Source organism: Cervus canadensis, chromosome 18 (assembly GCF_019320065.1).
Source record: "Cervus canadensis isolate Bull #8, Minnesota chromosome 18, ASM1932006v1, whole genome shotgun sequence".
Classification (NCBI taxonomy): domain Eukaryota; kingdom Metazoa; phylum Chordata; class Mammalia; order Artiodactyla; family Cervidae; genus Cervus; species Cervus canadensis.
Window position 1 is genome coordinate 12070804 of NC_057403.1, and position 26080 is coordinate 12096883.

General features: G+C 47.7%; 1 protein-coding gene across 1 annotated transcript; it reads right to left on the reverse strand.

The window, feature by feature from the left end:
• Window positions 1–4535: 4535 nt before the first annotated feature.
• On the reverse strand, window positions 4536–24855 carry LOC122420051 (olfactory receptor 5-like). The gene is made up of 2 exons (XM_043434787.1): window positions 24803–24855; window positions 4536–5474 (listed from the first exon to the last, which is right to left on the reverse strand). The coding sequence occupies exons 1-2, from the start codon at window positions 24827–24829 to the stop codon at window positions 4536–4538; spliced, it is 966 nt and encodes a 321-aa protein (XP_043290722.1). The 5' UTR covers window positions 24830–24855.
• Between the last annotated feature and the right edge of the window lie 1225 nt (window positions 24856–26080).

The window sequence follows — 26080 nt, forward strand, 5'->3', positions numbered from 1 at the left end:
TCCTTGGGATTCTCCGGGCAAGAATAAATACTGGAGTGGGTTGCCATTTCCTCCTCCAGGGGATCTTCCCAACCCAAGGATTGAAGCTGAATCTCCTGCAGATCCTGCATTGCAGGCAGATTCTTTACCACTGAGCCACCAGCGAAGCCCACACAGGAATTTAAGAGTATTCTAAATAAAAATCCAAGACAGTCAGTTCCCTCTTTCTGTAAAAATATTCCTCTACCTTTAATGTGATTTTATTTTCTAGGTTCTATGACTCTCAATTACAGTGTTCAAGAAGGACAAAGGGGCAGCTTCGTCACTGAATCACAGAGGGATTCCCACAGAAATGAATTGGCTTTCCAGCAGAAGGCTGAAAATGTAAGTTCTGTATTCAATCAGTGTGATCATACACAGACATGCACATCATTTCCCCACCGTTATACTTAAGGCACTTGAGGCTCACAGAGGAAACTATTGATATAAACTGGGGCATACAATCTAATCATGGAAACATCTATAATTCCATTGAGCCCTTACTATGAGCCAGTAAACTGCCAGAAACTGTAGTTGTATTCTTGGTTCTGAAAGGCGGCCGCTGCGAGCTGTGTGTTATGCCAGGATTCGTGACCTCTGGAGGAGAGGATTGCGATCTGGGGTCAGAGACGAGGCTTGACTACTTGGAGATTTTTGTGTGGCAAAGTTTTATTGAAGTATAACAGAGATAGGAAATAGACATCAGAAGGGGACAGAAAGAGTGCCAGCTTGCTCGTTTTTAACAAGGCATTTTATGTCTGTTAGCAAGCTTCTAATCAGGTAAAAGAAACACTTCAAGGCTGAGGGAGTCTCCCCAGGCCCCTCTCCCAAAATACGCATTTTTGAGATGGATGGCACAAGCTGTGTCATCCCTGGCCGTAAAACAAGACATGAGTACTGGTTTGTGAGCCATTATCAGCCCAAGGTTTGAGAAAAGAAAAAAACGGTAGTCTTAGGCAAAACCAGTTTCATCAGCAGAAAAGGGAAAAAAAAAAATCTGCCACTTGCAGTTTATTTCCTCCTGTTGCTTGGGGACCTCTGGCCTTCCTACTGGTTATCCTGTCAGTTCTATGCAAAAATGCACGTGTGGGGCCCAGACAGGTCAATTCGCTGCCCCAAGACCTCACAGCCGGGAAGTGACAACCCCAGGATCAGTCACAGCTGAGACAGACTTTGGTGCTGAATCATTTATGTCAAACTGTCAGCCAGTCATTTAATCTTTTATTCCCCAATGGCTCATGGGTAAGCAATCTGCCTGCCAGTGCGGAAGACGCAAGAGATGCTGGTTCTATCATTGGGTCGGGAAGATCCCCTGGAAAAGGAAATGGCAACCCTCTCCAGTATTTTTGCCTGGAGAATCCCATGGACAGAGGAGCCTGGCGGGCTACAGTCCAAAGGGCTGCGAAGAGTCAGATGCCACACACACATTGCAGAACGTACAATCAGTTATGCAGTGAAAATCATTGCGGCAAAAATGCTTGGGGGGCAAAGATGTCCACAGCCAAGATGCTTCGGGCAAAATACTGGACACACTTTAGACCGGGCTAGAGAACACGAACAGAAGGAGATGAGGATGGATAGTTGGCCAAGGACTGGTCCACGTGAAGCCTTTGCAGTGTAAGAGTTTTGCAGTCATTTGCCACAATGAACAATGCAGCAAAGATTAGAGTGTTTCTGAAGTCTCTTCTTCAACATGGCATTCCAGGCACTGTGCTAGGAGTTTTTCATGTTATTTTATTCATTTGCCTCAAGGAACCTGTAAGAACTGTTCTCATTATCTTATTTTTCAAGGGGGATCACTGAGCTTCAGGAAGTAAAAGTGGCTTGCCTAAAGTCTTATGACCAACAAGGGAAAAGGAAAAAGCTATAGTATTTGTAATCCATGCACTCTATCCACCCATCCTGGTTATTGTAAACATTTAATGCTAATACTCCAATCAGCACACAGGTTATAATGGTAGATGTAGTAGCCAGCATGATTACTATATATTAAGCTCTTTCTACGTGCCAGGCAGTGGGCGAAGTGCTTCTCAGAGCCTAAGTGACAAAAATTGTAATTTATTTGGCATTGCGATGTGCCATCAATTGCTTCACTTAATTTGTTCTAACAACCTAAGACTGAAATAGCATCACCGACTCAATGGACATGAGTTTGAGCAAACTCCAGGAGATAATGAAGGACAGGGAAGCCTGGTGTGCTGCAGCCCATGGGGTCACAAAGAGTCGGACACGACTGAGCGACTGAACAACAATGACAACGACACTGACAACTTTCAAACAGTGACTGAAAGCTATTTCATCCTTTAGCTTCCTTTTCCTCATCTGTAACATATGGGTAATTTTTCTACCCTTAGAATTAATCAAGTTCATATAATAGTAGCTACTGTATACCTGATCTCTTAGGGTGGTAAAACATGGTGGTTGAAAACCACTTCAGAGCCAGAGAGACATGACTTTCAGGATATCGCTCCCTTACTAGCTGGATTTTCTTCATGAATCCACTTGACCTACTTGTCCAGAGAAGTCATGTCTGGTAGAACATGTCCATGCTCTCTATAGAGACAGGTACAAACTTTTAGAGGTGGTACGAGGTATGCCTTGGGTGTTCTATAAAGGAACACATCTTTCCATTGTTCCTTGTCCGCACCCATAAGGAGTTTGTTCCCTCACCTGATGGCTTAAAGACAGAAGGTACAGATCCCTTCTTGCTGATGTTGTACCTGGAGGAGGCTCTGGTGTTCAGGCAGGTCGGGCCCAGAGGAGGAGATGCCAACGAACAGCGGAATGACCTTCCAGTCCATCTTGGAAGGATTTGCTCCTGGTCTTGAGTGAGGCATCGACCTCAACCAACCACCCCACCCTTGTTTCTCTCCGTTGTTCTGGATGCTCTGACTTGCTAAGGGGACTGCCCTCATAGTGAGAAGGAGGCAGGCTTAAGCTGGCGCTCTGGACCTCAGAGACTTCCTCGATCTCTGTGGATTTGGAGAAGAGGAATTTTTTTTTTTTTTTTTTTTTGATAACTTTTCAGAGGCTTAGGGGAGGAGAGGACTTCCCAGGTGGCACTGGTGGTAAAGAAGCTGCCTGCCAGTGCAGGAGATATAAGAGACTTGGGTTAGATCCCTGGATCAGGAAGATCCCCTAGAGGAGGGCCTGGCAACCCACTCCAGTATTCTTGCCTGGAGAATCCAATGGACAGAGGAGCCTGGGGGGCTACAGTCCATGGGATCACAAAGAGGCAGACATGACTGAAGCGACTTAGCACACACACACATACACACAAGAGGAAAGTTAGCCTCAGACCCACCCTTAGTTGAGGCCATTGTGCATTCATGGATCCCTTCCCAAATGCCTAGCCCTGCGCCTGGAGCCTGGAGTATAACGATGGGTGAGAGGGGCTTCCCTGTTGGTCCAGTGGGTAAGACCCTCCAGTGCAGGGAGCAAGGGTTCCATTCCTTGTCTGGGAACTAAGGTCCCTCATGCCATGGGGTGCAGCCAAAAATTTAAAAAAAAAAAAAAAAGATGAATGAGAAACTGCTCCTGCCTTCATTGAATCAATATTAGGGTGCATGTTCTCATGGAAACACATGTTCACAACTTGCTCTGAGAAGCACCAGGGCATCTGAAGAGCAGAGAAAATGGTCTTCTGGCTCAATGTACACTTGTAAACTTAAAAGTTAATTTAAAAAAATACAAAAGTATTTCATACTACATTTTATTTTATTTTGAATTTAGCATATATATATGAACCAAATATCCATGTCAAAACATACAAACTGATTTCTTTTTAACAGCCTAATGCTTATCTTACAATGAATGTACTATTTTTAATTTATGCACTGGATGGACATGTAGGCTGTTTCCTATTATTTTTCTTTACAAGCAAAGATCCAATGAATGTCCTTGTACATATTTATTTCTACTTGTGGGGACATATAGACACATTTAGGAAATAAATATTTGTCAATATTCCCTTAATAAAACTGATGAGATGGTTATATTTACTTTTCTGGCTTACTCATAAAGTAAAACATCTTGTCACCAGGGTCACCAGCCACTTATCAGTCATCTTTGATGATCTACTTTCTCATAGACAATGTTCACATTTCCCTTGGGTGGCTACGATCTTGTCATGGATTGCTTCAAACTCGTATATATATATTAAGGCTTCTTGGATAGCCTTAATATATATTAACAGTATAGAACCCGCCTGTAATGCAGGAGACCTGGATTCGATCCCTGGGTCAGGAAGATCCCCTGGAGAAAGAAATGGCAACCCACTCCAGTATTCTTGCCCAGAGAATTCCATGGACAGAGGAGCCCAGCCAGTTATAATCCATGGAGTCGCAAAGAGTTGGACATGACTGAGCGACTTACACTTTCACTTTCTTTGTGAGAAATAATGAGAAGTGAGAAATGTATTCCTTCAGTATGTAACTTGCTTTTTCAATATCCCTTAAGGTGTTTCAAGCCATGAGAAAATGTAAATTAGGAGATAGGGGTTAATGTCCCAACCAGGATCAAGTCCAGCGGAGAGTTCTGAGCAGGGCCGCATGGACCTCCTTGTTCCGCAGGCAGTAGATGACCGGATTGCACATGGGCGTGGCTACCGTGTAGATGACCGACAGCACCTTGTTGAGGTCCATGGATCTGATGTGGCTGGGGCGGCAGTAGATGAAGAGGGCCGCTGAGTAGAAGATGCCCACCACCACCAGGTGGGAGGCACAGGTGGAGAAGGCCTTGCGCCGGGCGGTGGCGGAAGGCATGCGGAAAACTGTCACCCCAATCACCGAGTAGGAGGCCAGGGCGACCAGCAGTGTCCCGCAGAAGATGACAATAGCCGAGAGGAAGTCCACCAGCTCAGTTAGGGCCACGTGGGTGCAGGACAGGTTGAGCAGTGGGGAGACGTCACAGAAAAATTGATTGAGGACATTGGGGCCACAGTAGGATAGGCTGGCGATGCATGTTGTCTTGGCCACCGAGACCAGCAACCCACCAAGCCACGAAGTCCCAGCCAAGCCCAGGCAGACCTGGGGCCGCATGAGCAGTGGGTAGTGCAGTGGGCGGCAGATGGCCACGTAGCGATCATAGGCCATGGAGGCCAGGAGGGTACACTCTGTGCAGATGAGGACGATGAAGAAGAAGAGTTGGGTCATGCAGGCTGTGAAGGGCACGTGGTAGGGGCCCATCCACAGCCCCACGAGCAGGCTGGGCATGGTCACGGACACGTAGCACATCTCCAGGCAGCTCAGGTTGCCCAGGAAGAAGTACATGGGCTTGTGGAGCTCAGAGTGGCTGCAGACGAGGAAGACGATGAGGGCATTCTCCAGGAGGGTCAGCAGGTAGAGGGTCAGGAAGACAACAAACAGGACTTCCCTTGTTTCTGGGCTCGTGGACAAGCCCAGCAAGATGAATTCCTGGACCCTTGTCGTGTTGCCCAACTCTAGGGATCTCTCTGTCTGTGGAGAGACAAGGTTTATCGACATCCTGATTCCTGCAAAGACACATAGTATACAATATTGGGGAAATGTTCACGGTGTATTGGGAACTCAGATACTGGCAAACCCAAGTTCTCTTGGAAATGGGCTGATATGAAGAGAAATGCTGTAGATTTGTGAACCAGAAAGCAGGCAGAGAAGGAACATGCCTCAACATAATAAAAGTCATGTATGACAAACCCACAGCAAACATTGTCCTCAAGGGTGAAAACCTGAAAGCATTTCCCCTAAAGTCAGGAACAAGACAAGGCTGCCCACTCTCACCACCTCTATTCGAAATAGTTTTGGAAGTTTTAGCCACAGCAATCAGAGAAGAAAAAGAAATAAAAGGAACCCAGATTGGAAAAAAAGAAGTAAAACTCTCACCGTTTGCAGATGACGTGATCCTCTACATAGAAAACCCTAAAGACACCACCAGAAAATTACTGGAGCTAATCAATGAATATAGTAGTTGCAGGATATAAAATTAACACACAGAAATCCCTTGCATGCCTATATACTAACAATGAGAAAACATAAAGAGAAATTAAGAAAACAATTCCACTTACCGCTGTGATGAAAAGAATAAAATACTTAGGAATAAATCCACCTAAAGAAACAAAAGACCTATATATAGAAAACTATAAAACACTGGTGAAATAAATCAAAGATGACAGAAACAGATGGAGGAATATACCATGTTCATGGATCGGAAGAATCAATATAGTGAAAATGCTTATACTACCCAAAGTAATCTAGAGATTCAATGCAATCCTTATCAAGCTACCAACAGTATTTTTCACAGAACTAGAACAAATAATTTCAAAATTTGTGTGGAACTACAAAAAACCTTGAATAGCCAAAGCAATCTTGAGAAGGAAGAATGGAACTGGAGGAATCAACCTACCTGACTTCAGACTATACTACAAAGCCACAGTCATCAAGACAGTATGGTACTGGCACAAATACAGAAATATAGATCAATGGAACAAAATAGAAAGTCCAGAGATAAATCCATGCACCTATTGACACCTTCTCTTTGACAAAGGAGGCAAGAATATACAATGGAGAAAAGACAACCTCTTTAACAAGTGGTGCTGGGAAAACTGGTCAACCATTTGTAAAAGAATGAAACTAGAACACTTTCTAACCTCATACACAAAAATAAACTCAAAATGGATTAAAGATCTAAACATAAGACCAGAAACTATAAAACTCCTAGAGGAAAACATAGGCAAAAGACTTTGACTTAAATCACAGCAGGATCCTCTATGACCCACCTCCCATAGTAATGGAAATAAAAGCAAAAATAAACAAATGGGACCTAATTAAACTTAAAAGCTTTTGCATGATGAATGAAACTATAAGCAAGGTGAAAAGACAGCCTTCAGAATGGGAGAAAATAATAGCAAACGAAGCAACTGACAAAGAACTAATCTCAAAAATATACAAGCAGCTCATGCAGCTCAATTCCAGAAAAATAAATGACCCAATCAAAAATTGGGCCAAAGAACAGACATTTCTCCAAAGAAGACATACAGATTGCTAACAAATACATGAAAAGATGTTCAACATCACTCATTAACAGAGAAATGTGAATCAAAATCACAATGAGGTACCAGCTCCTACTGGTCAGAATGGATGCTATGCTATCAAAGAGCCTACAAACAATAAATGCTGGAGAGGGTGTGGAGAAAAGGGAACCATCTTACACTGTTGGTGGGAATGCAAACTAGTACAGCCACTATGGAGAACAGTGTGGAGATTCCTTAAAAAACTGGAAATTGAACTGCCATACGACCCAGCAATCCCACTCCTGGGCATACACACCAAGGAAACCAGAATTGAAAGAGACATGTGTACCCCAATGTTCATCACAGCACTGTTTATAATAGCCAGGACGTGGAAGCAACCTAGATGTCCATTGGCAGACGAATGAATAAGAAAGCTGTGGTATGTATACACAATGGAATATTACTCAGCTATTAAAAAGAACACACTTGAATCAGTTCTAATGAGGTGGATGAAACTGGGGCCTATTATACAGAGTGAAGTAAGTCAGAAAGAAAAACACCAATACAGTATATTAATGCTTATATATGGAATTTAGAAAGATGGTAATGATGACCTTATATGGGAGATGGCAAAAGAGACACAGATGTAAAGAACAGACTTTTAGACCCTGTGGGAGAAGGTGAGAGTGGGATGATTTGAGAGAATAGCATTGAAACATGTATATTACCATATTTGAAATAGATCACCAAGTTCAATGCATGAAATAGGGCACTCAAAGCCTGTGCACTGGGACAGCCATGGGGATGGGGTGGGGAGGGAGGTGGGAGGGGGGTTCAGGATGGGGGACACATGTACACCCATGGCTGATTCATGTCAATGTATGGCAAAAACCACTACAGTGTTGTAAAGTAGTTAGCCTCCAATTAAAATAAATAAATCAATTTTAAAAATAAAGTAAAATACACTTTCCACCTTAAATAAAAAAAAGTCTACAGACAGTAAATGGTGGAGAGGTTTGGGGAAAAATTAATTCTCCTATATTGATGCTGGCAATGTAAATTAACAGTCAGAACAGAGGACAGTATGGAGATTTCTTAAACAAGGGAAAACTGAATAAAATTATGTCTCTCCCTAACCTTATACAGAAAAGAAACTCCAAATATCTTAAAGAGCTACATGGAGTGATGGATACTCTAAACTTTTTGGGGAAAATATGGGCAGAAGAGGTTTTGAAATCAATCAGAGCAACTTTTTGGTTTCACTCTTAGAAAAATGAAAAATAACAAAACTCAATAAAAGTAACCTCAAAAGCTTTTGCACAGCAAGGGAAATTCTAAATGAAAGAAAAAGACAACCCTCAAATGGGGGGAAATGGTTGTGATAAAATTTAAGAACAATTTATTCACCTCCAAACAAGCAAAGAGTTCATTCAGCTCAGTATCATAAAACAGCCAACTCAATAGAAAAACAGGCCAGAGATCTAAACAGACCTTTGTCTTAAGAAGGCATCCAGATGGCCATAAAGCCCATGAAAGATGCTCAGCGTCACTGTTAGAGAAATGCCAATCAAAACTGCAGCAACATTTCAACTCACACCGCTCAGAATGGCCATCCTCCGAAAGAGCTGCAAAGATTCAATGTTGCCGAGGGTGAGAACAGGGAATCCTCCTACAGTGTGGGCAGGGAGGGAATTGGGTGGGTGCGGCCACAAAGGTAAACAGTATGGAGATACCTTAAAACAGTAAATACAGAGCCACCACATGATCTGGCAAGCCCACCCCTTGCCTTAGAGCCAGAAAAAATCATAATATAAAATGATACTTGCAACTCTATTTTCAAGGCAGCGCTATCGACAGTATTGACGGCATCAACCAAAATGTCCATCAATAGAAAAATGAAGAGTAGCTGGTCCATCTACACACAGACTGAGAAAACCCATTTATGATAATTAAAATAAAAGGTAGGGGAAGGGAGACATTAAGAGGTTGGGATTAACACATACACACTATCTATTATCAAAGATAAAACAAAAGGACCTACTGAATAGCACAAGGAAGTCTACTGAACACACTGAGAGAACCTATATGGGAAAAGACCCCTAAGAAGAACAGAATAGGTGTACATCTGTGTAGAACTCAATCAAGTTCCTGCAAACCCAAAACAGAACAACAGAAATCAAGTTTACTCCAAAGGGGAAAAAGAACTAAACTACTAAAAAAACAAAAAAAAAACACGTGGCACATGAACTGAAAACATCTCTTAACTGGGCTCTTCATATTCAGCAGCCAGGAGGACAAAGGGAGAAAGCAGTTGTCCTCAACAAAGATCCTCGGGTAGGTCCTGGAGAGAGATTCAAAACAGGGCAGACAATCAAGAGGCCACTCTGGAGAGGTCAGTTTTACTCACACTACTTAAAAAAAAAAATTAGTGGAAAAATTTCACCTCCTGAAATCTTAGAGAAATGCAAATCAAAATTATAATGAGGTATCACCTCTCACCAACCACCGACCAGAGACACTAAATATAGAGTTACTACCTGTCCAACCAGCCCACTCCTTGACTTGGATCCCAGGAAAATCATAATGTGAAATGATACTTGCACCCCTATTTTTAGGGCAGCGCTACTGACAATGTCCAGAGTATCAACCTATTTCAGCTGAAAATGACACCTAAAAGTTGAAGCATCAAAACCTCTGTCTCCAGACTGGGCACTCCGCATGGCTTGGTTTTCTAAATTTAAGTGGTTCCTTAGGCTCCCTGCTGGCTCAGATGGTAAAGAATCTGTAATGCAGGAGACCTGGGTTTGATGCCTGGGTCAGGAAGATCCCCTGGAGAAGGAAATGGCAACCCACTCCAGTATTCTTGCCTGGAGAATCCCACGGACAGAGGAGCCTGGCGGGCTGCAGTCCATGGGGTCACAAAGAGTCGGACATGACTGAGCAACTACCACTTTCACTTTCTTAGACTCTCTGAATTTCTTCATTAAGGAGCCCCCCAAGCCTCTCTAACTCACTCTGCATTAAACTCAAATCAGCTCTGATTCTTGTGTCATCCCCATCTCAATAGGTAAACACTGTTTTTATCAGGTTAATGTGAAAATTACCTGAAATTCCCCTTAGCCCCCACTGCCAACCACAACCAGTTACTTTCCAAGGCTTATAGATTTCAACCCCTTTCCTGTTTAATTTATCCCTTCATTTCTACTCTGAAAATCAGAAAAAATTAGTATGGCTCAGGTCCTGTCTTTGAAGGTCTGATTTTCATGGCAGGAGAAACAATTATTTCATTCCTTTTCCATACACTTTCCATGGGTGCCCTATCTACTTTTATTGAGTTGACTATTAATTCAGGAATGGGCTTCCCTGGTGGTCCACTAGTAAAGATCCTGCCCCAAGGGTTAGATCCCTGGGTCAGGAAGATCCCCTGGGGGAGGAATGGCAACCCACTCCAATATTCTTGCCTGAAGAATTTCATGGACAGGGAAGCCTGGCAGACTACAGTCCATGGGGATCGCAAAAAGTCAGACGTGACTGAGCAACTAACGCTTTCAAGAATACATGAATGAAGAAGAAAGATACAGTCCATATCTGCAGTGTGCTGACTTGTGAGGAAAACAGATAATGAAGAAAAAAGCCAATAAAAGGCAAAGCCTTTTTGAAGGGATTAAGGTTGTGGTGAAGCGCATGAAGGGCCCTGAGATAAGGCACTGGGGATTACAAAAGCTAACATGGTCAGCGGTGAGAGACCCCACACGGGAAAAGATAGGGACGGCATTCTGAGCAAAGGAATCTCAATTGCAAATGTGAAGGGTCTCCTGTCCTTCAACCACTTGTCATGGGCCAAGCCTTCCCAGCCCTTCTCCGTAGTGACCACTGTTTTGCACAACGCTAAGTGAGCCCGTCAACAGAAGACGGTGTGCAAGGAGCCAGTTGGCCATTCTCTCTTCGACCAACACCAGCCAGATGATGTTCAAAACTGCAGCTGCCATATTTGGTCCCAAGACCTTATGTGGCCTGACAACCGTCACTTCAATGTTCTTACCTATGATCGGAGACAGTCTCTCTCTCTCTCCATTCTCATTAGCAATAGGCATTGTATTTTACCACTTACTCTTATAAGATAATACATCTCAAGGTTAAAAAAATCGAGTCAATGTCACTCTAACCGCTGACAACTTGTCCTTAGACCTTCTTTTGAGGCAACCACCCGACCAGTCTCTTGGGGGATCCTCAAGAAATAGATCTTGGTTCTGTTTTTGTTTTCTTTGTTTGGCTGTGCTGGGTCTTTGTTGTGGCATGTGGGCTTCCCTTTCTGTGGAGCTTGGGCTTCCTGGCCCCGAGTCATGTGAGATCTTAGTTCCCCAGCCAGGAATCGAATCCATGTCCCCTACACTGGAAAGCAGATTCTTTACCACTGGAAGACCAGGGAGGTCCCGAGAAATAGATCTTGTCATCACCATTGTTTGTAGATGTGTGGCCCCGATTAACACGAACAGCAACATACTAGACACATGTTCTGCATCCTGAATGTTCACTAATAACATGTCTTGAAGCTGATTCTGTAGCAGCCTGGAGCTGACCTTATCCCTTTAAAAGCTGTGGGATAGTCTCTGGTGTGGAGGCGTCATAACCACCAGTTCCACAGGAGGTGTCTCCCAAGCTGTCCCAAGACATCGTGAAGATCCTGATGAGAGCAGATTTGATCTGTGTATTCAGTCCTCAGATCCCAACACAGCATCTGGGGGTGACGACTGTGGTGTGATGAAGGTGAGTGAACCAACAGGGAACGCTAACAGGTAGCTTGAGTACAAAGATGACAGTGCATTTGGGCTTCACCCACTTGGTAACGTGCATGCAGGGAGAAGAACCTCTTATGGAGGCTTTGGATTTATTTAACAAACAAACAGGGGCTTACCTGGTGGCACAGCAGTCAAGACCCTGCCTGCCGATGCAGGAGACATGGGTTCGATCCCTGGTCTGGGAAGATCCCACCTGCCACAGAGTAACTAAGCGCCCTTGTCCCAGTGATGGAACCTGTGCTCTAGAGCCCGGGAACTGCTAACTACTGAAGCCACAGCACCCTAGACCCCATGCTCTGCAACAGGAGAAACCCCTGCAGGGAGAAGCCATGCACCACACCTAGAGAGCAGCCCCCCAGGTCGCAAATACAGGAAGTCCGTGGACAGCAACAAAGACCCAGCACAGCCGAAAATAAATGAAGAAATATTTATGAAATGCCGAAGCTGATGAACACACGGTCCCACATTTATCGAGTGCTTCTTGTACACCAGCCCCGGCACTAGCAACTCGTGTGTTCTCCACAAAACCCCTTAGGATGTAGAACTGACAGTATCTGGTGGGAAAAGATTGTATCGGGCCCTAGGAGGGAATGTGTCTATTTCAATGGGCTTCAGAGTTATAGGTGGAAATAGAATTTATTAAACAAAGTCTGAATTCCAAGATAACTTCCAAGAATTAGATGGGGTGGGGGTGTGGTATCTGGCTACATTAGTTCTGACCACGAGGGACATGACCCTAGAAGACGCTGTTTGAACAGAGACGGAGAGGGTGGGGAGGATCTGTACATGCATAGAGCTGAGGGGAGCAGCCCTGGGGGCAGAAAGGACAGCGAGCGCTAAGAGCCTAGCGTGAGAGAGATGGCAGTTATCATGGGTCCTGAGGAGGTCTTTGCAGCTGGGCTCAGTGAGCAAATATTCTACAGGGATGTAGGATACACAGCTCAAAGTTTCACACATATATAGACCTGATTTATGTCGGTCAGGGTACATCTGGCAACTGTAGCGGCTGGACAAGGATTCAGTAGCCATCATGAAGATAACAACTAGTTGGGTTGTGGTGTTCTCGATGGCAGATGTATCATGCCCATTTATGCACACTTCACGGAGTTCTTATGTTTATGCTCAACAAATGTTGTTGTTTACTCGCTCAGTCATATCCAGCTATTTTGGGACACGGGGACTGTAGCCCCCCAAGTTCCTCCATCCATGGGGTTCTCCAGGCAAGAAGACTGGAGTGGGTTGCCATCCCCTTCTCTAGGGGATCTTCCCAACCCAGGGATCAAACCCATTCTCCTGCATTACAGGCAGATTCTTTACCACTGAGCCACCTGGGAAGCCCACGCTCAGTGAAAAGCGCTGTTTATAATTGTTCACAGAGCCGTTAGGCTTCATAAATTGTTCATGCATGTGCAACCTGTTTGTCTAGGAAAAAACACGTTGAAATATAACTGGAAGCACATTTGAGGCCATTTGCCTTAACTCCCTTTAAGAAGAGTTTAGAGTATATTAAGACACTGACATTTAGAATGCATGAACTTCCATGTAAGAAGCTTCGTCTTTGTCTCCTGAGGCTTCTGTTTATCTCTGAGGAAAACTGAAATGTTCCATTTGCTAACTGTATCTACTGAAGGAATATCATATCTTCAGGGTAACTTAGACTTATAAATTGTAGCAATTATTAACAAAATAAATGAATCCACTTTAGACCACAACAGAGAGGAGCAGAAGATGAGGATGGAGAGGCAGGGAAGGAGCGGTCAGCACGAAACCTTGGGAAATCAGGCTTTTACAGCCGTCTGTCACAAGTAACAATGCAGCAGAGGTCATAGTCACCCTCCCTAACTTAGGACTTCAGGTTAACCAAAATGCTCACGGGTAATTTATAGAAAAACTATAAATACGCCCAACAAAGCCTCACGTTAGTATCCTGAATCCCAGAACTAGAGTATTCAGAGACTATTCCATCTCCCCAAATATTTTATTCATGGATCGTTTTTAACATCTATGCTAGATTTGAAGGAGACAGGATGTTGAATAAATACTCACTCTCAGAAGAATTCAGGCCACAATATTTTCTGCCTCCGTTGCCTCCTTGCATATTCTGCTTAACCTCTTCAAGCCTGTTTTATGTTATTCAAATTATAAGTCATCATTGACCCCTTGAACAATATAATCTCTAGGCTATAGGAAAATGGGCAGTAGAGTGTGGTAGTTACGCTTGGCCTCAGAGTTTAAACCCAGAACTGGTGTCAAATTCTATTGTCCTGAATGAAACTCGGACTTTCTCTCACTGGAAAGCTCTTTTTTCTTTTTCTATTTCTCTAGCCATGCCACATGGTACGTGGGACCTTACTTCCCCAACCAGGGATCGAACCCACGCCCCCTGCAGTGGAAGTGTGTTGTCCTAACCACTGGACCACCGAGGAAGTCACAGAAAACTGACTCTTGACTGGTAGAAATTTTTGAGCTTTCTTTTTTTTTACTTTTTACTTTGTATTGGGGTATAGCTGACTAACAGTGTTGTCATAGTTTCAGGTGAACTTGCAAAGAGACCCAACCATACATATATATGTATCCATTCTCCCCCACAAAAGCCCCTTCCCCTTTGGTAGTATTTCATTCCACTTCACTTCATGAATATTTATTAAGTAAGGGCTTTGTGCAAAGAAGCAGTGCAGCGTGAGTGGTAGATGTAAGGACGTGAATGAACCTGGGTTTCAGCCTCAAAGTGTTCGAGAAATTTCCATCGTGCAACTCTAGAAATGTTACTTAATCCATTAACACCGCCTCTGTAATTCGGGAGCTATGGTCTTTCCCTTATCATTGATAAATCGAGTATACTAGTAGACACTACATGCGAGAACTCTGGGGATGGTAGGACATAGTGGTCCGGAGCAAGGACTTTTGAAGTCAGACAAACACAAGGAACAAGATATCTCTTGGTCTCTGCTGGTGGCTCAGTGGTGAAGAATCCGCCTGTCAGTGCAGGAGACAGGGGTTCGATCCCCGGTCCAGGAGGCTCCCACGTGCCGTGGGGCAGCTAAGCCCATGAGCCACAGCTACTGAGCCTGTGCTCAGCACCCAGGAGCCGCAACGAGAGAAGCCCAGGTGCTGTGACTAGAGGGTGGCCCCCGAGCGCCACAGCCAGAGGAAAAGCCCTCGGAGCAGTGGAGACCCAGCACGGCCAAGAAGAGAGAGAGACCCAAGCTGTCTCTCTATAATGGTCTCGTCTTCTCGACCCATCTGCGCCTTGTGCATTAATATGCAATATGGAGGTTAACCCCAAGCGAGGGTTAAATCAGTTAACACATCTAAAGTATCTCAAGTCAGTACCTGGTGCAGCTTGGGTGTTCTGTAAGAGAAAGTTTCTTTCTGGGGTCTCTTCTCCTCACCCCCAAAGGATCGCATGGGGTCTCTTCATTCGATGGCTGAAGGATAAGAGGTCCAGATTCCTTCTTGCTGACTCTGAACCTGGAGGGGGCTCTGGTTCCAGGAGGACCGGGCTCCTGCCCAGAGGAGGAGACGCCGAGGGCTGGAGGAAGTGCCGCTCAGTCCGTCACGGGAGGACCTGGTCCTGAGCAAGGCGCCCACTGCTTCCGCCCTCGCTTGTCTTTGCAGGTCTGGCAGCTCTGAGCTGCTGGCATGGTGAGGGGGAGGCAGGCTTAACAAGGAGCTCCGGACCTCAGAGACCTTCTATGGTCTCTGTGGATTTGGAGAAGGCACAGAGCAGAGAATGCTTTTTACAGACACTCTGAGAGGCTTGAAGGGAGGAGGAGCAAAGGAAAGTCAGCCTCAGAGCCTCCATTATTCCAGGCCATCGGGCGCTGACTGATGTCTTCCCAGATCACAGGCCCTTCACTTAGATCCTGGAGCACAGAGATGAGCGAGAAACTCTTCCTTCTATAAAACTAGAGCCCATCAATGGTTGTCTATGAGCTGAAAACTTCTCTGATACATCTACTTATATTTTTAAAAATCCCTTTTTAACTGTTACTTTAGTTTTTATTTATTTATTTTGGCCACACCGAGGAGCATGCAGGGTCTTAGTTCCCAGACCAGGGATCAAATCCCAGCCCCGCATGGTGGGAGCAAGGAGTCTTAACCACTGGACCTCCAGCGAGTTCCCCATATTTCAAAAAAATTCCTAATGAGCTTGAGGGAAGAAATAAGGTAGCTTACATGCCACGTTAGTTATTGGAAATGAAATCAGTAAATAAGGTCACTAAAAGAGCCCGAACATCAACCCAACATGGCTTCAGTGAAAAGTGAATTTATTGGTTCACGTAAGAGGAAGTCCTAAGGGTGGAACAGCCTGCAGGCATGCTGGACCCCAATACTCAACAGAGTCATTAGCGCCACATCTTTCTCCTCCCCGCCATTGATTCTGACTGTCTTTGCATTGACTCCATCATGAAGAAGGGACTTGCCCACTAAAGAGTAGGTAGTTGATGACATCTTCAAGCTTACATCTTTTTGAAAATGTTTTATTGATGTATTTAATTCTTTTTTAAAATTAATTTCTTTCAACTGGAGGATGACTACTCGGCAGTATTCTGATGGTTTTCGCCGTACATCCACATGGATCGGCCATGGGCACACGTGTGTCCCCTCCCTCCCCGCCCCATCCCTCCAGCCTGTCACGGAGCACTGGCTTAAGGTTCCCTGCATCTTACACCAAACTCCTTCTGGCTGTCTAAGTTACATATAGTCCTGTATATGTTTCAATGCTATTCTCTCAAATCGTCCCACCCTCTCCTCCTTCCACTGTGTCCAAAAGTCTGATGTTTATGTCTGTGTCTCCTTTGCTTGCCCTGCAGGTAGGATCATCGGTAATTCTTTTTAAAAATGTATTGGTATATAAATTTCTATATACACATATGTCCACTCTTTCACAGATTCTTTTCCCACCTGGGCCATGAGAGTGTTGAGTAGAGCTCCCTGTATCTGCAGTGGGTCCTTATTAGTGTGTGTCTGTGTGTGTTTGCGTGCGGGCTTCCCACATGGTGCTAGTGGTAAAGATCCCACCTGCCAATGCAGGAGACACAGGAGACTCGGATTCAGTGCCCGGGTCAGGAAGATTCCCTAGAGGACGGCACGGCAAGCCACTGCAGTATTCTTGCCTGGAGAATCTTGCGGACAGAAAGAGCTGACAGGACACAGTCCACAGAGTTGCAGAGAGCTGGACACGACTAAAGCCACTTAGCACACACGCACGTGTGTGTGCTCAGTCGTGTCCAGCTCTCTGTCATAACGCGGCCCCGCTGACACTAGCCCGCCAGGCTCCTCTGTCCCTGGGATTCTCCAGCCCAGAATGCGGCAGTGGGCTGCACTTCCTTCTCCAGGGGATCTTCCCGACCCAGGGACTGAATCCACGTCTCCTGCTTTGGGAAGTGGACTCCTTACTGGAGTAGAGCTGAGGTACTGTGTCAGGAATGATGTGTTACTTTCAGGTGTATGGCCAAGTGAAGCACTTATACATTACATACATCCGCTCTTTCACAGACTCTTTTCCCACCTAGGCCATGAGAGTATTGAGCAGAGTTCCCTGTGCTCCACAGAGGGTCCTTATTAGTTATACAAACCTACATCTTCACCCTCCAAGTCTCTGGGTGAAGAGAAGTCTGAATAAAATTCTCAGTGTCGGGCTCTTCTGTACAGTGTCTCGAACCTCCATCCATAGTTCTTCAGTCACTCTGTCTATCAGATCTAGTCCCTTAAATCTATCTGTCACTTCCACTGTATAATCGTAAGGGATGTGATTTAGGTCATACCTGAATGGTCTAGTAGTTTTCCCTACTTCCTTCAATTTAAGTCTGAATTTGGCAGTAATGAGTTCATGATCTGAGCCACAGTCAGCTCCCGGTCTTGTTTTTGCTGACTGTATAGAGCTTCTCCACCTTTGGCTGCAAAGAATATAATCAAAGAATACAAGAAGAGAAGCGAAAAGCAAAGGAGAAAAGGAAAGATATACCCATCTGAATGCAGAGTTCCAAAGAATGGCAAGGAGAGATCAGAGAGCCTTCCTCAGTGATCAGTGCAAAGAAATAGAGGAAAACAACAGAATGGGAAAGACTGGAGATCTCTTCAAGAAAACTGGAGATACCAAGGGAATATTTCATGCAAAGATGAGCTCAATAAAGGACAGAAATGGTATAGGCCTAACAGAAGCAGAAGATATTAAGAAGAGGTGGCAAGAATACACAGAAGAACTATACAAAAAAGATCTTCACAACCCAGATAATCACGATGGTGTGATCACTCACCTAGAGTTAGACATTCTGGAATGTGAAGTCAAGTGGGTCTTTGGAAACATCACTATGAACAAAGCTAGTGGAGGTGATGGAATTCCAATTGAGGTATTTCAGATCCTAAAAGATGATGCTGTGAAAGTACTGCCCTGAATATGCCAGCAAATTTGGAAAACTCAGCAGTGGCCACAGGACTGGAGAATGTCAGTTTTCATTCCAATTCCAAAAAAAGGCAATGCCAAAGAATGCTCAAATTACTGCACACTTGCACTCATCTCACATGCTAGCAAAGTAATGCTCAAAATTCTCCAAGTCAGGCTTCAACAGCACGTGAACTGTGAACTTCCAGATGTTCAGGCTGGTTTTAGGAAAGGCAGAGGAACCAGAGATCAAATTGCCAACATTCATTAGACCTTCAAAAAAGCAATAGAGTTCCAGAAAAACATATGCTTCTGCTTTATTGACTATGCCAAAGCCTTTGACTGTGTGGATCAGAAAAAACTGTGGAAAATTCTGAAAGAAATGGGAATACCAGACCACCTGACCTGCCTCCGGAGAAATCTGTATGCAGGTCAGGAAGCAACAGTTAGAACTGGACATGGAACAACAGAATGGTTCCAAATAGGAAAAGGAACATCAAGGAACAACAAAATGAACATGTACATCAAGGCTGTATATTGTCACCCTGCTTATTTAACTTATATGCAGAGTACATCATGAGAAACACTGGGCTGGATGAAGCACAAGCTGGAATCAAGATTGCCAGGAGAAATATCAATAACCTCAGATATGCAGATGACACCACCCTTTTGGCAGAAAGTGAAGAGGAACTAAAAAGCCTCTTGATGAAAATGAAAGAGAAGGGTGAAAAAGTTGGCTTAAAGCTCAACATTCAGAAAACTAAGATCATGGCATCCAGTCCCATCATTTCATGGCAGATAGACAGGGAAACAGTGGAAACAGTGGAGGACTTTATTTTTCTGGGCTCCAAAATCACTGCAGATGGTGATTGCAGCCATGAAATTAAAAGACACTTACTCCTTGGAAGGAAAGTTATGACCACCCTAGACAGCATATTAAAAAGCAGAGACATTACATTGCCAACAAAGGTCCGTCTAGTCAAGGCTATGGTTTTTCCAGTGGTCATGTATGGATGTGAGAATTGGACTGTGAAGAAAGCTGAGCTCTTAAGAATTGATGCTTTTGAATTGTGGTGTTGGAGAAGACTCTTGAGAGTCCCTTGGACTGCAAGGAGATCCAACCAGTCCATCCTCAAGGAAATCACTCCTGAATATTCATTGGAAGGACTGATGTTAAAGCTGAAACTCCAATCCTTTGGCCATCTGATGCAAGGAACTGACTCTTTGAAAAGACCCTGATGCCAGGAAAGATTGAGGGCAGGAGGAGAAGGGGACGACAGAGGATGAGATTGTTGGATGGCATCACTGACTCAATGGGCATGAGTTTGAGTAAACTCCGGGAGTGTGATGGACAGGGAGGCCTGGCATGCTGCAGTCCATGGGGGCTACAAACAGTCGGACATGGCAACTGAGCTGAACTGAACTGTTGGGCTCTCTGAAGTAGATTCTAACGCTCCCAGTCCCTCACTCTTTCCTATATTGAGGTTATTTGTCAAGTAACTTTACTGTTCCTCCCCCAGATAGTATGTACTTCCTTCCCCCATGAATCTGACTTTGGCCATGGGACCTGAAAGGGGTTAAAACCAGTCCATCCTAAAGGAAGTCAACCCGACTATTCATTGGAAGGACTGATGCTGAAGCTGAAGCTCTAATACTTTGGCCATCTGATGCAAGGAGCCGACTCACTGGAAAAGACCTTGATGGTGGAAAAGATTGAAGGCAGGAGGAGAAGGGGTGACAGAGGATGAGATGCTTAAATGGCATCACCGACTCGATGGACACAAATCTGAGCAAACTCTGGGAGATAGTGGAGGACAGAGGAGCCTGGCATGCTACGGTCCATGGGGTCACAAACAGCAGGACACAACTTAGCAACTGTGCAACAACGGGACCTGTGTTTTGTGACCTTACCAAAGCTTTGAAATTCCATCCCCCAACTGGGACCTTCTCACTCAGCTATTGCAATGAGAAAATTCATGCCTGATCTAGTCCTCTGGTCCTAGAATAAAGACAGGAAGTATAAACCAGGGTGTCTCTAACTAAGCCACACCCACATCAGTCAGCCCTCATTCATTTGCACAAGCAAGCCTAACCAAGACCAGAAGAGCCATTCAAATGACCCCACAAGACATTAGCTAACCCCCCAGCTGACTGAAGACTCTTGAGGACAAATGACCATTTTAAGACACTACATTTTTAGGATGGTTTGTTACACAGCAGTTCTGTGCCAGTCGCCGACCGATACACTCTAGTTGACCCAAATTAGTTTCATTTGCCCACCACTAGCAAACATCATGAGTACTCGGTCTGTGCCTTTTCTTGGACAGAAAGGTGAAATCAGCACCGTTATGACTTTGAGGAAAAAGCACACATCCCCCCCAAAAAAAATCAGAATGCATCACATATATCTGTACACAGATCCTCATCAAAGTCAGACATTGACAATTCCAGACTCTGAAATGTCGTCCTGAAAAGGTCATTCCTGGGATCCAGACCCCTGGTAAGGACAGCACAGTCGGCCCAGGGCAGCCTTCACCTCCTTGTTCTGAAGGCTGTAGATGAGGAAATGAGCTTGGTGGTCCCCAGGGTGGAGGAACAGGACACCACCTGCTTGCTCTCTGGAGAACAGCTGGCCTTGGGTCGTGGGTGGATGACCCCTGTTGCGCCATAAAGCAGAACTAATGCAACGAGGTAGGAGGCACGCGTGGACAGGGCCGCTGGCCTCCGGAGCACAGTGGCCAGAATCTTGGTGTAGGACATGTCTATCAGAAAGAGGGAAACCGTGATGACCAGCTCTGTGGCCACCAGTGCATCGTCCTGGAAGACTCTGGTGTCCGCACACACGGGGCTCAGCAGACGGGCGATATCACAGCAGCAGTGGACACTGGGGGCTTGCTGAAGGGGAAGCAGATGGCCGGATGGTGAGGACCAGCTACACGGGGACTCCGGCCAGCCAGCAGGCGGCAGCCAGGAGCTGGCAGAGCTGCGGGCATGCGATGGCCCCAGAGTGCAGGTGCCTGCAGATGGCCACGCAGCGTCCCCCCGGCCACTGGGGTCAGGGGGCCCCCGCCCAAGACACAGGACAGCACTGGAGCGGCTGCCGGGCACCACCCACGGGGGAGACGCCACCCCGGGCCGCAGCAGCCGGGGCGTGACATCCAGCGGAGGCAGGTCTCCAGCAGGGCCGGCTGGTGTAGCAAGAAGGACCAGGGTGTGCGCAGGGCGGGAGCACAGGTGCCCCGAGGAGCGAGCAGGGACGCAGGTGGGGAGAGCCTGGCGAGCGGCGGGGCCAGCGTGGGCACGCGAGCAGAGCCCGGGGGGTGACGTCGCCGCACGGCCCTGGTTGGCACAGTGGCCGCGGACACAGACCCAGGGGAAGAAGGGGCCTGGGGGAGGGAAGAGGTACGGGAAAGCTGCACCTGCCTGGCCTCTGCACAGAGAGGGGGCATTGTGTGCGAGTGTGTGCGCGAGTGTGTGTGTGTGTGTGTGTGAGTGTGTGTGCGTGTGCACGCACGTGCATGTGTCTCTGTGTGTGTGTGAGTGTGTGTGTGTGTGTGCATGTGAGTGTGTGAGTCTCTGTGTGTGTGAGTGTGTGTGCACGTGAGTGTATGTATGAGTCTCTGTGTATGTGTGACTGTGTGCGCGAGTGTGTGTGTGTGTGTGTGTGAGTGTGTGTGCGTGTGCACGCACGTGCATGTGTCTCTGTGTGTGTGTGAGTGTGTGTGTGTGAGTGTGTGTGTGCGCGCATGTGAGTGTGTGAGTCTCTGTGTGTGTGTGCACGTGAGTGTATGTATGAGTCTCTGTGTGTGACTGTGTGCACGAGTGTGTGTGTGTGTGTGTGAGAGTGTGTGTGTGTGAGTGTGTGTGAGTGTGTGTGTGTGTGTGTTTAATCCCTTCAGTCGTGTCTGACTCTGAGACCCCATGGGCTGTAGCCCACCAGGCTCCTCTGTCCATGGGATTCTCCAGGCCAGAATACTGGAGTGGGTTGCCATTTCCTTCTCCAGGGGATCTTCCCCGCCCAGGGATCAAACCTGCATCTCTTATGTCTCCTGCACTGGCAGTTGGGTTCTTTACCACTAGTGCCGCCTGGGAAGCCCAGGGAGAGGGTCTTACTAAAGGGGAAATCTAACTAGACAGGCTAGTAGACAAAACAGGGTTGGTTTTTCTGTTGTTATTGTTTGAGATTTAATTCTTTTGTTTTAATAACAGACTCCTACCTCCTCTATATCAGCTTTTTAAAGATAATATAATGGATCAAACCTCTAAATTGTACGTTTGAACCAAATCGAAATTTCTTATTTAAGGTGACCGTAAATTTTATTATTCCCTATGAGCTGACATTCCGGGTGTTGTTAGAATTTCAAAGCATTCTGCAACTTCAAAGAGGTCAGATTGGTAAATTGGATGCTTGCACCCCCACAAGCAGGACCTGCCCTGCAGGCTTGGTGAACGTGGGGTGAGACCCCAGGGCCTTACCGAGGCCGGGTGGCCGTGGCTGGCCTGCATCCACATCTCTCGGACTCTGCATCCCTGAGGTCCCCTCTCAGTGCCTGGTTGGGCCTCAGGGCCTTTGCACTGCTGTCCTGCCAGTGAAACACGCTTCCCCTGGTGTGTGCACCCTGCGTGCATGCTAAGCCCTTTCAGTCGTGTCCAACTCTGCCACCCCACGGACTGTAGCCCGCCAGGCTCCTCTGTCCATGGGAGTCTCCAGGCAAGACTACTGGACGGGGTTGCCGTGCCCTCCTCCAGGGGATCTTCCCCACCCAGGGACAGAACCCGCCTCTCTCAAGTCTCCTGCATCGGCAGAGGGGCTCTTTACCACTAGCGCCACCTGCTGTTTGCAGCGCTGCCTCCCTTTTCCAGGGTCCCCTGGGAGCCGGTTCACGGCCACCTCTCCAGCCCAGCTCCCTCTGGTCTTGCTCTCTAAGTCCAGCCTCAGGGACCTCATGACCCAGGAACTTGCCTTTCCTGCTCACCTCAGGGCCTTTGCACTTGCTCTTCCCGCCACTTGAGGCGCTGCTCCCCTTTTTTGTTGTTTGTTTTTACTTTGTTTTGTTTTCCGATTTGCCCAGCCAAGCAGGATCTTAGTTCCCCACCCAGGGATCGAACCTGTGCAGAAGCTGGGAGTCCTAACCACTGGACGACCGTGGAAGTCCCTGGGTCAGTCTTTTATCCTATATCAAGGGTCAGTGAACTGTGGCCCTTTGCCCATTGCCTACCGTCCTCAAGCCAAAAAAAAAAAAAAGCTCCTCACAGTATTCACATTATTAAATGATTGGAAACAAAATTAGAAGAGTAATAGTTTGTGAACGATGAGCATTTATATAAAATTCGAATTTCGACATCCCTAATGAGCTTTTAAGGGGGCAACAGAAGATGAGATGGTTGGATGGCGTCAGTGACTCGATGGACATGAGTCTGAGCAAACTCTGGGAGATGGTGAGGGACACGGAAGCCTGGTGCTGCAGTCCATGGGGTCACAAAGAGTCCCACACGACCTAGCGACTGAATAACAGCAGAGTTTTTGGCGAACAGAGTCCTATTCATCCGTGGATCCTCTGTGGCTTCCAGGCTGTGATGGGAGAGCTGAGCAGTAGCAACAGAGAACAATAGCTGGTAAGGCTGAAAATATTTCTTCTCCTGCCCTCTATAGAAATATTGGTGGGCCGCTGACTTGGGCCCAGCGGGTCCCTCGAGGCTGAGCGCACCAAAACGCGCACAGATTGGGAGGGACAGGGTCGGGGCGCGCAAGATCACAGAGCCACGCATCGGAGCCAGGAGGGGGCTCCCGGGTCAGTGTCCGCGTGTCCCCAGGGTCAGCCCCTCGCAGTACTTCACCCCCGGAGCCCGGCCAGGGCAGAGCCGGCCGCCGGGTGGACCTTGCGGTTGCGAAGGCTGTCGATGAGCGGGTTCAGGGCGGTCCCCGTGCCGTCGAAGAGCCCCAGCGCGGCCAGGTGGGAACCGCAGGGGGACAGCGCCTGGAAGCGGCTCTGGGCGGAGGGCAGGCGGCCCATGGCCGCCGGGATCGAGGCGTAGGAGGCGAGGACGAAGGCCAAAGGGCCGGCGAGGATGGGCGCGCGCAGGCCCGAGACCAGCGTGCGGTCGGCCGCCGTGTCTGCGCCCGCGGTCCTCGGCGCGGCGGGCAGCTCGCAGAAGAAGCGGTCCACCGGGGGCCGCCCGGGGCAGAAGCGCCATCCCGGCCAGGAGGAGGGCCTCGCAGCGGCCCCACGCGGAGCTGCGCCCCGGCCGGCCCGCACGTGCGCCGGAGCCTGCGGGAGCGGGGCGCTCACCCAGGCCGTGGCCGGCGGTGCCAGCTGGGCGGGCGGGCGGTGCACCAGCCGGTGCGGCCGCTGGTCCGGGGCGATGAGCCCCAGCAGGGCGCCGTCGCCCAGCGCCGCGGCCAGGCAGGCCGCCAGGAGTGCCGTCCGCAGCAAGCGCCGCAGCAGGAAGTCCGAGGTCCCCGCCTGGTTCCCGGCGGCCCGGCCCATCCTGGGGGAGACCGGGGACCCCGAGGCTCCGCCGCGGGCCCCGGAGGGGCTGAGGGGCTGGGCGCCCGGCCTTTCCCTGGGCCTCTTTGCGCCGCACTCCTCTCCCGCCCCGTCCGCTCACCTGCTCTTTCCGGCGCTGTCTCCCCATCGCATGCCCGGCTGCGGATCCTCTCCCGAGTCGCTGGTTTCCCCTCTCGCCCTCTCCCCTTCCTTCCCTCCTTGATTTCTCCCCGTTTCTCTCCCCTCCCTCGTCTTCCCGTTTCCTGGCTCTATTCACCTCTCTGTCTCTCTCCTCCTGCCCAAGCCTCATAAGAATGAGGATGAGAAGGTGATACACACGTGTCACCCCTCTTGCCCCCCTTTCTCTCCCACATCCTCAGTCGCCGCACTTCTCGACTTCCTTCTCTCCCTGTGGACTGCTCCGTCTCCTGGGCTCTTCCTGCACCCCGTCATTCCCTCCGCTCCATCTTCCTCTCTCATCATCCTTCCAGACTTTTCCTCTGGCTCCGCCCTCCTCCGTACCGGCCGCTGAGGTCCGGCCATGGTGGGGACAGCCAAGTCCGAGACTCTGTTTCTCCTCCCCCAGCACCAGGGCGGGGAAGGGTCGAGCGCAGGGTGGACAGTGAGCAGAGGAGACCCCTGGCCCGTCCCTCCTGCCCGACGTCTGTAACTCTCACGCCGTGAAGAGGTGGAGACTCCTTGCCCTAACTATCCGGGGACTGAGCGTTGGAGGCAGAGAACAGCAAGTGCAAGGCTCCCGAGGCAGGAATGCGCTTGGTGGGCGGAACAGACAGGATGCGTGGCTGAGTGCTGTCCGTAAGGGAAGGGCGACGGAACCGAGATGGAAGGTGGACCCTGTGGGGACGAGCAGACCATGCACAGAGGCGACCAGACGGCGCAAGACCCGTCTGTAAAACCTACCGCAGCTGGAGAGAAGTTGCAGATTCTAGTCTTGCAGTGAGCATGGGTCTTAGGCACACGCTATGTGCACGGCCGTGCTTCCAGCTGGACCACTGTAATGAACCTGAAACTTAAGAATACTTGTTCTCCAGACTTTTGGACACAGTGGGGGAGGGAGAGGGTGGGACAAACGGAAAGAGTAGCATTGACATATATGTGCGCTGTGTGTGTGTGTGTGTGTGTGTGTGTGTGTGTGTGCGCGCTCAGTCATGTGTGGTCTTTGCAATCCCATGGACTGTAGCCCGCCAGGCTCCTCTGTCCGTGGGATTTTTCAGGCAAGAAGACTGGAGTGGATTGCCATTTCCTCCTCCAGGGGATCTTCACCATCTGAGCCACTAGGGAAGCCCAAAGCCATTATACTCCAATTCAAATAAAGAAAAAAGAAACCCTGTTTTCCAAGCAGTCCCAAATTTTGGAAGGGAACTTGATATTTTAGACT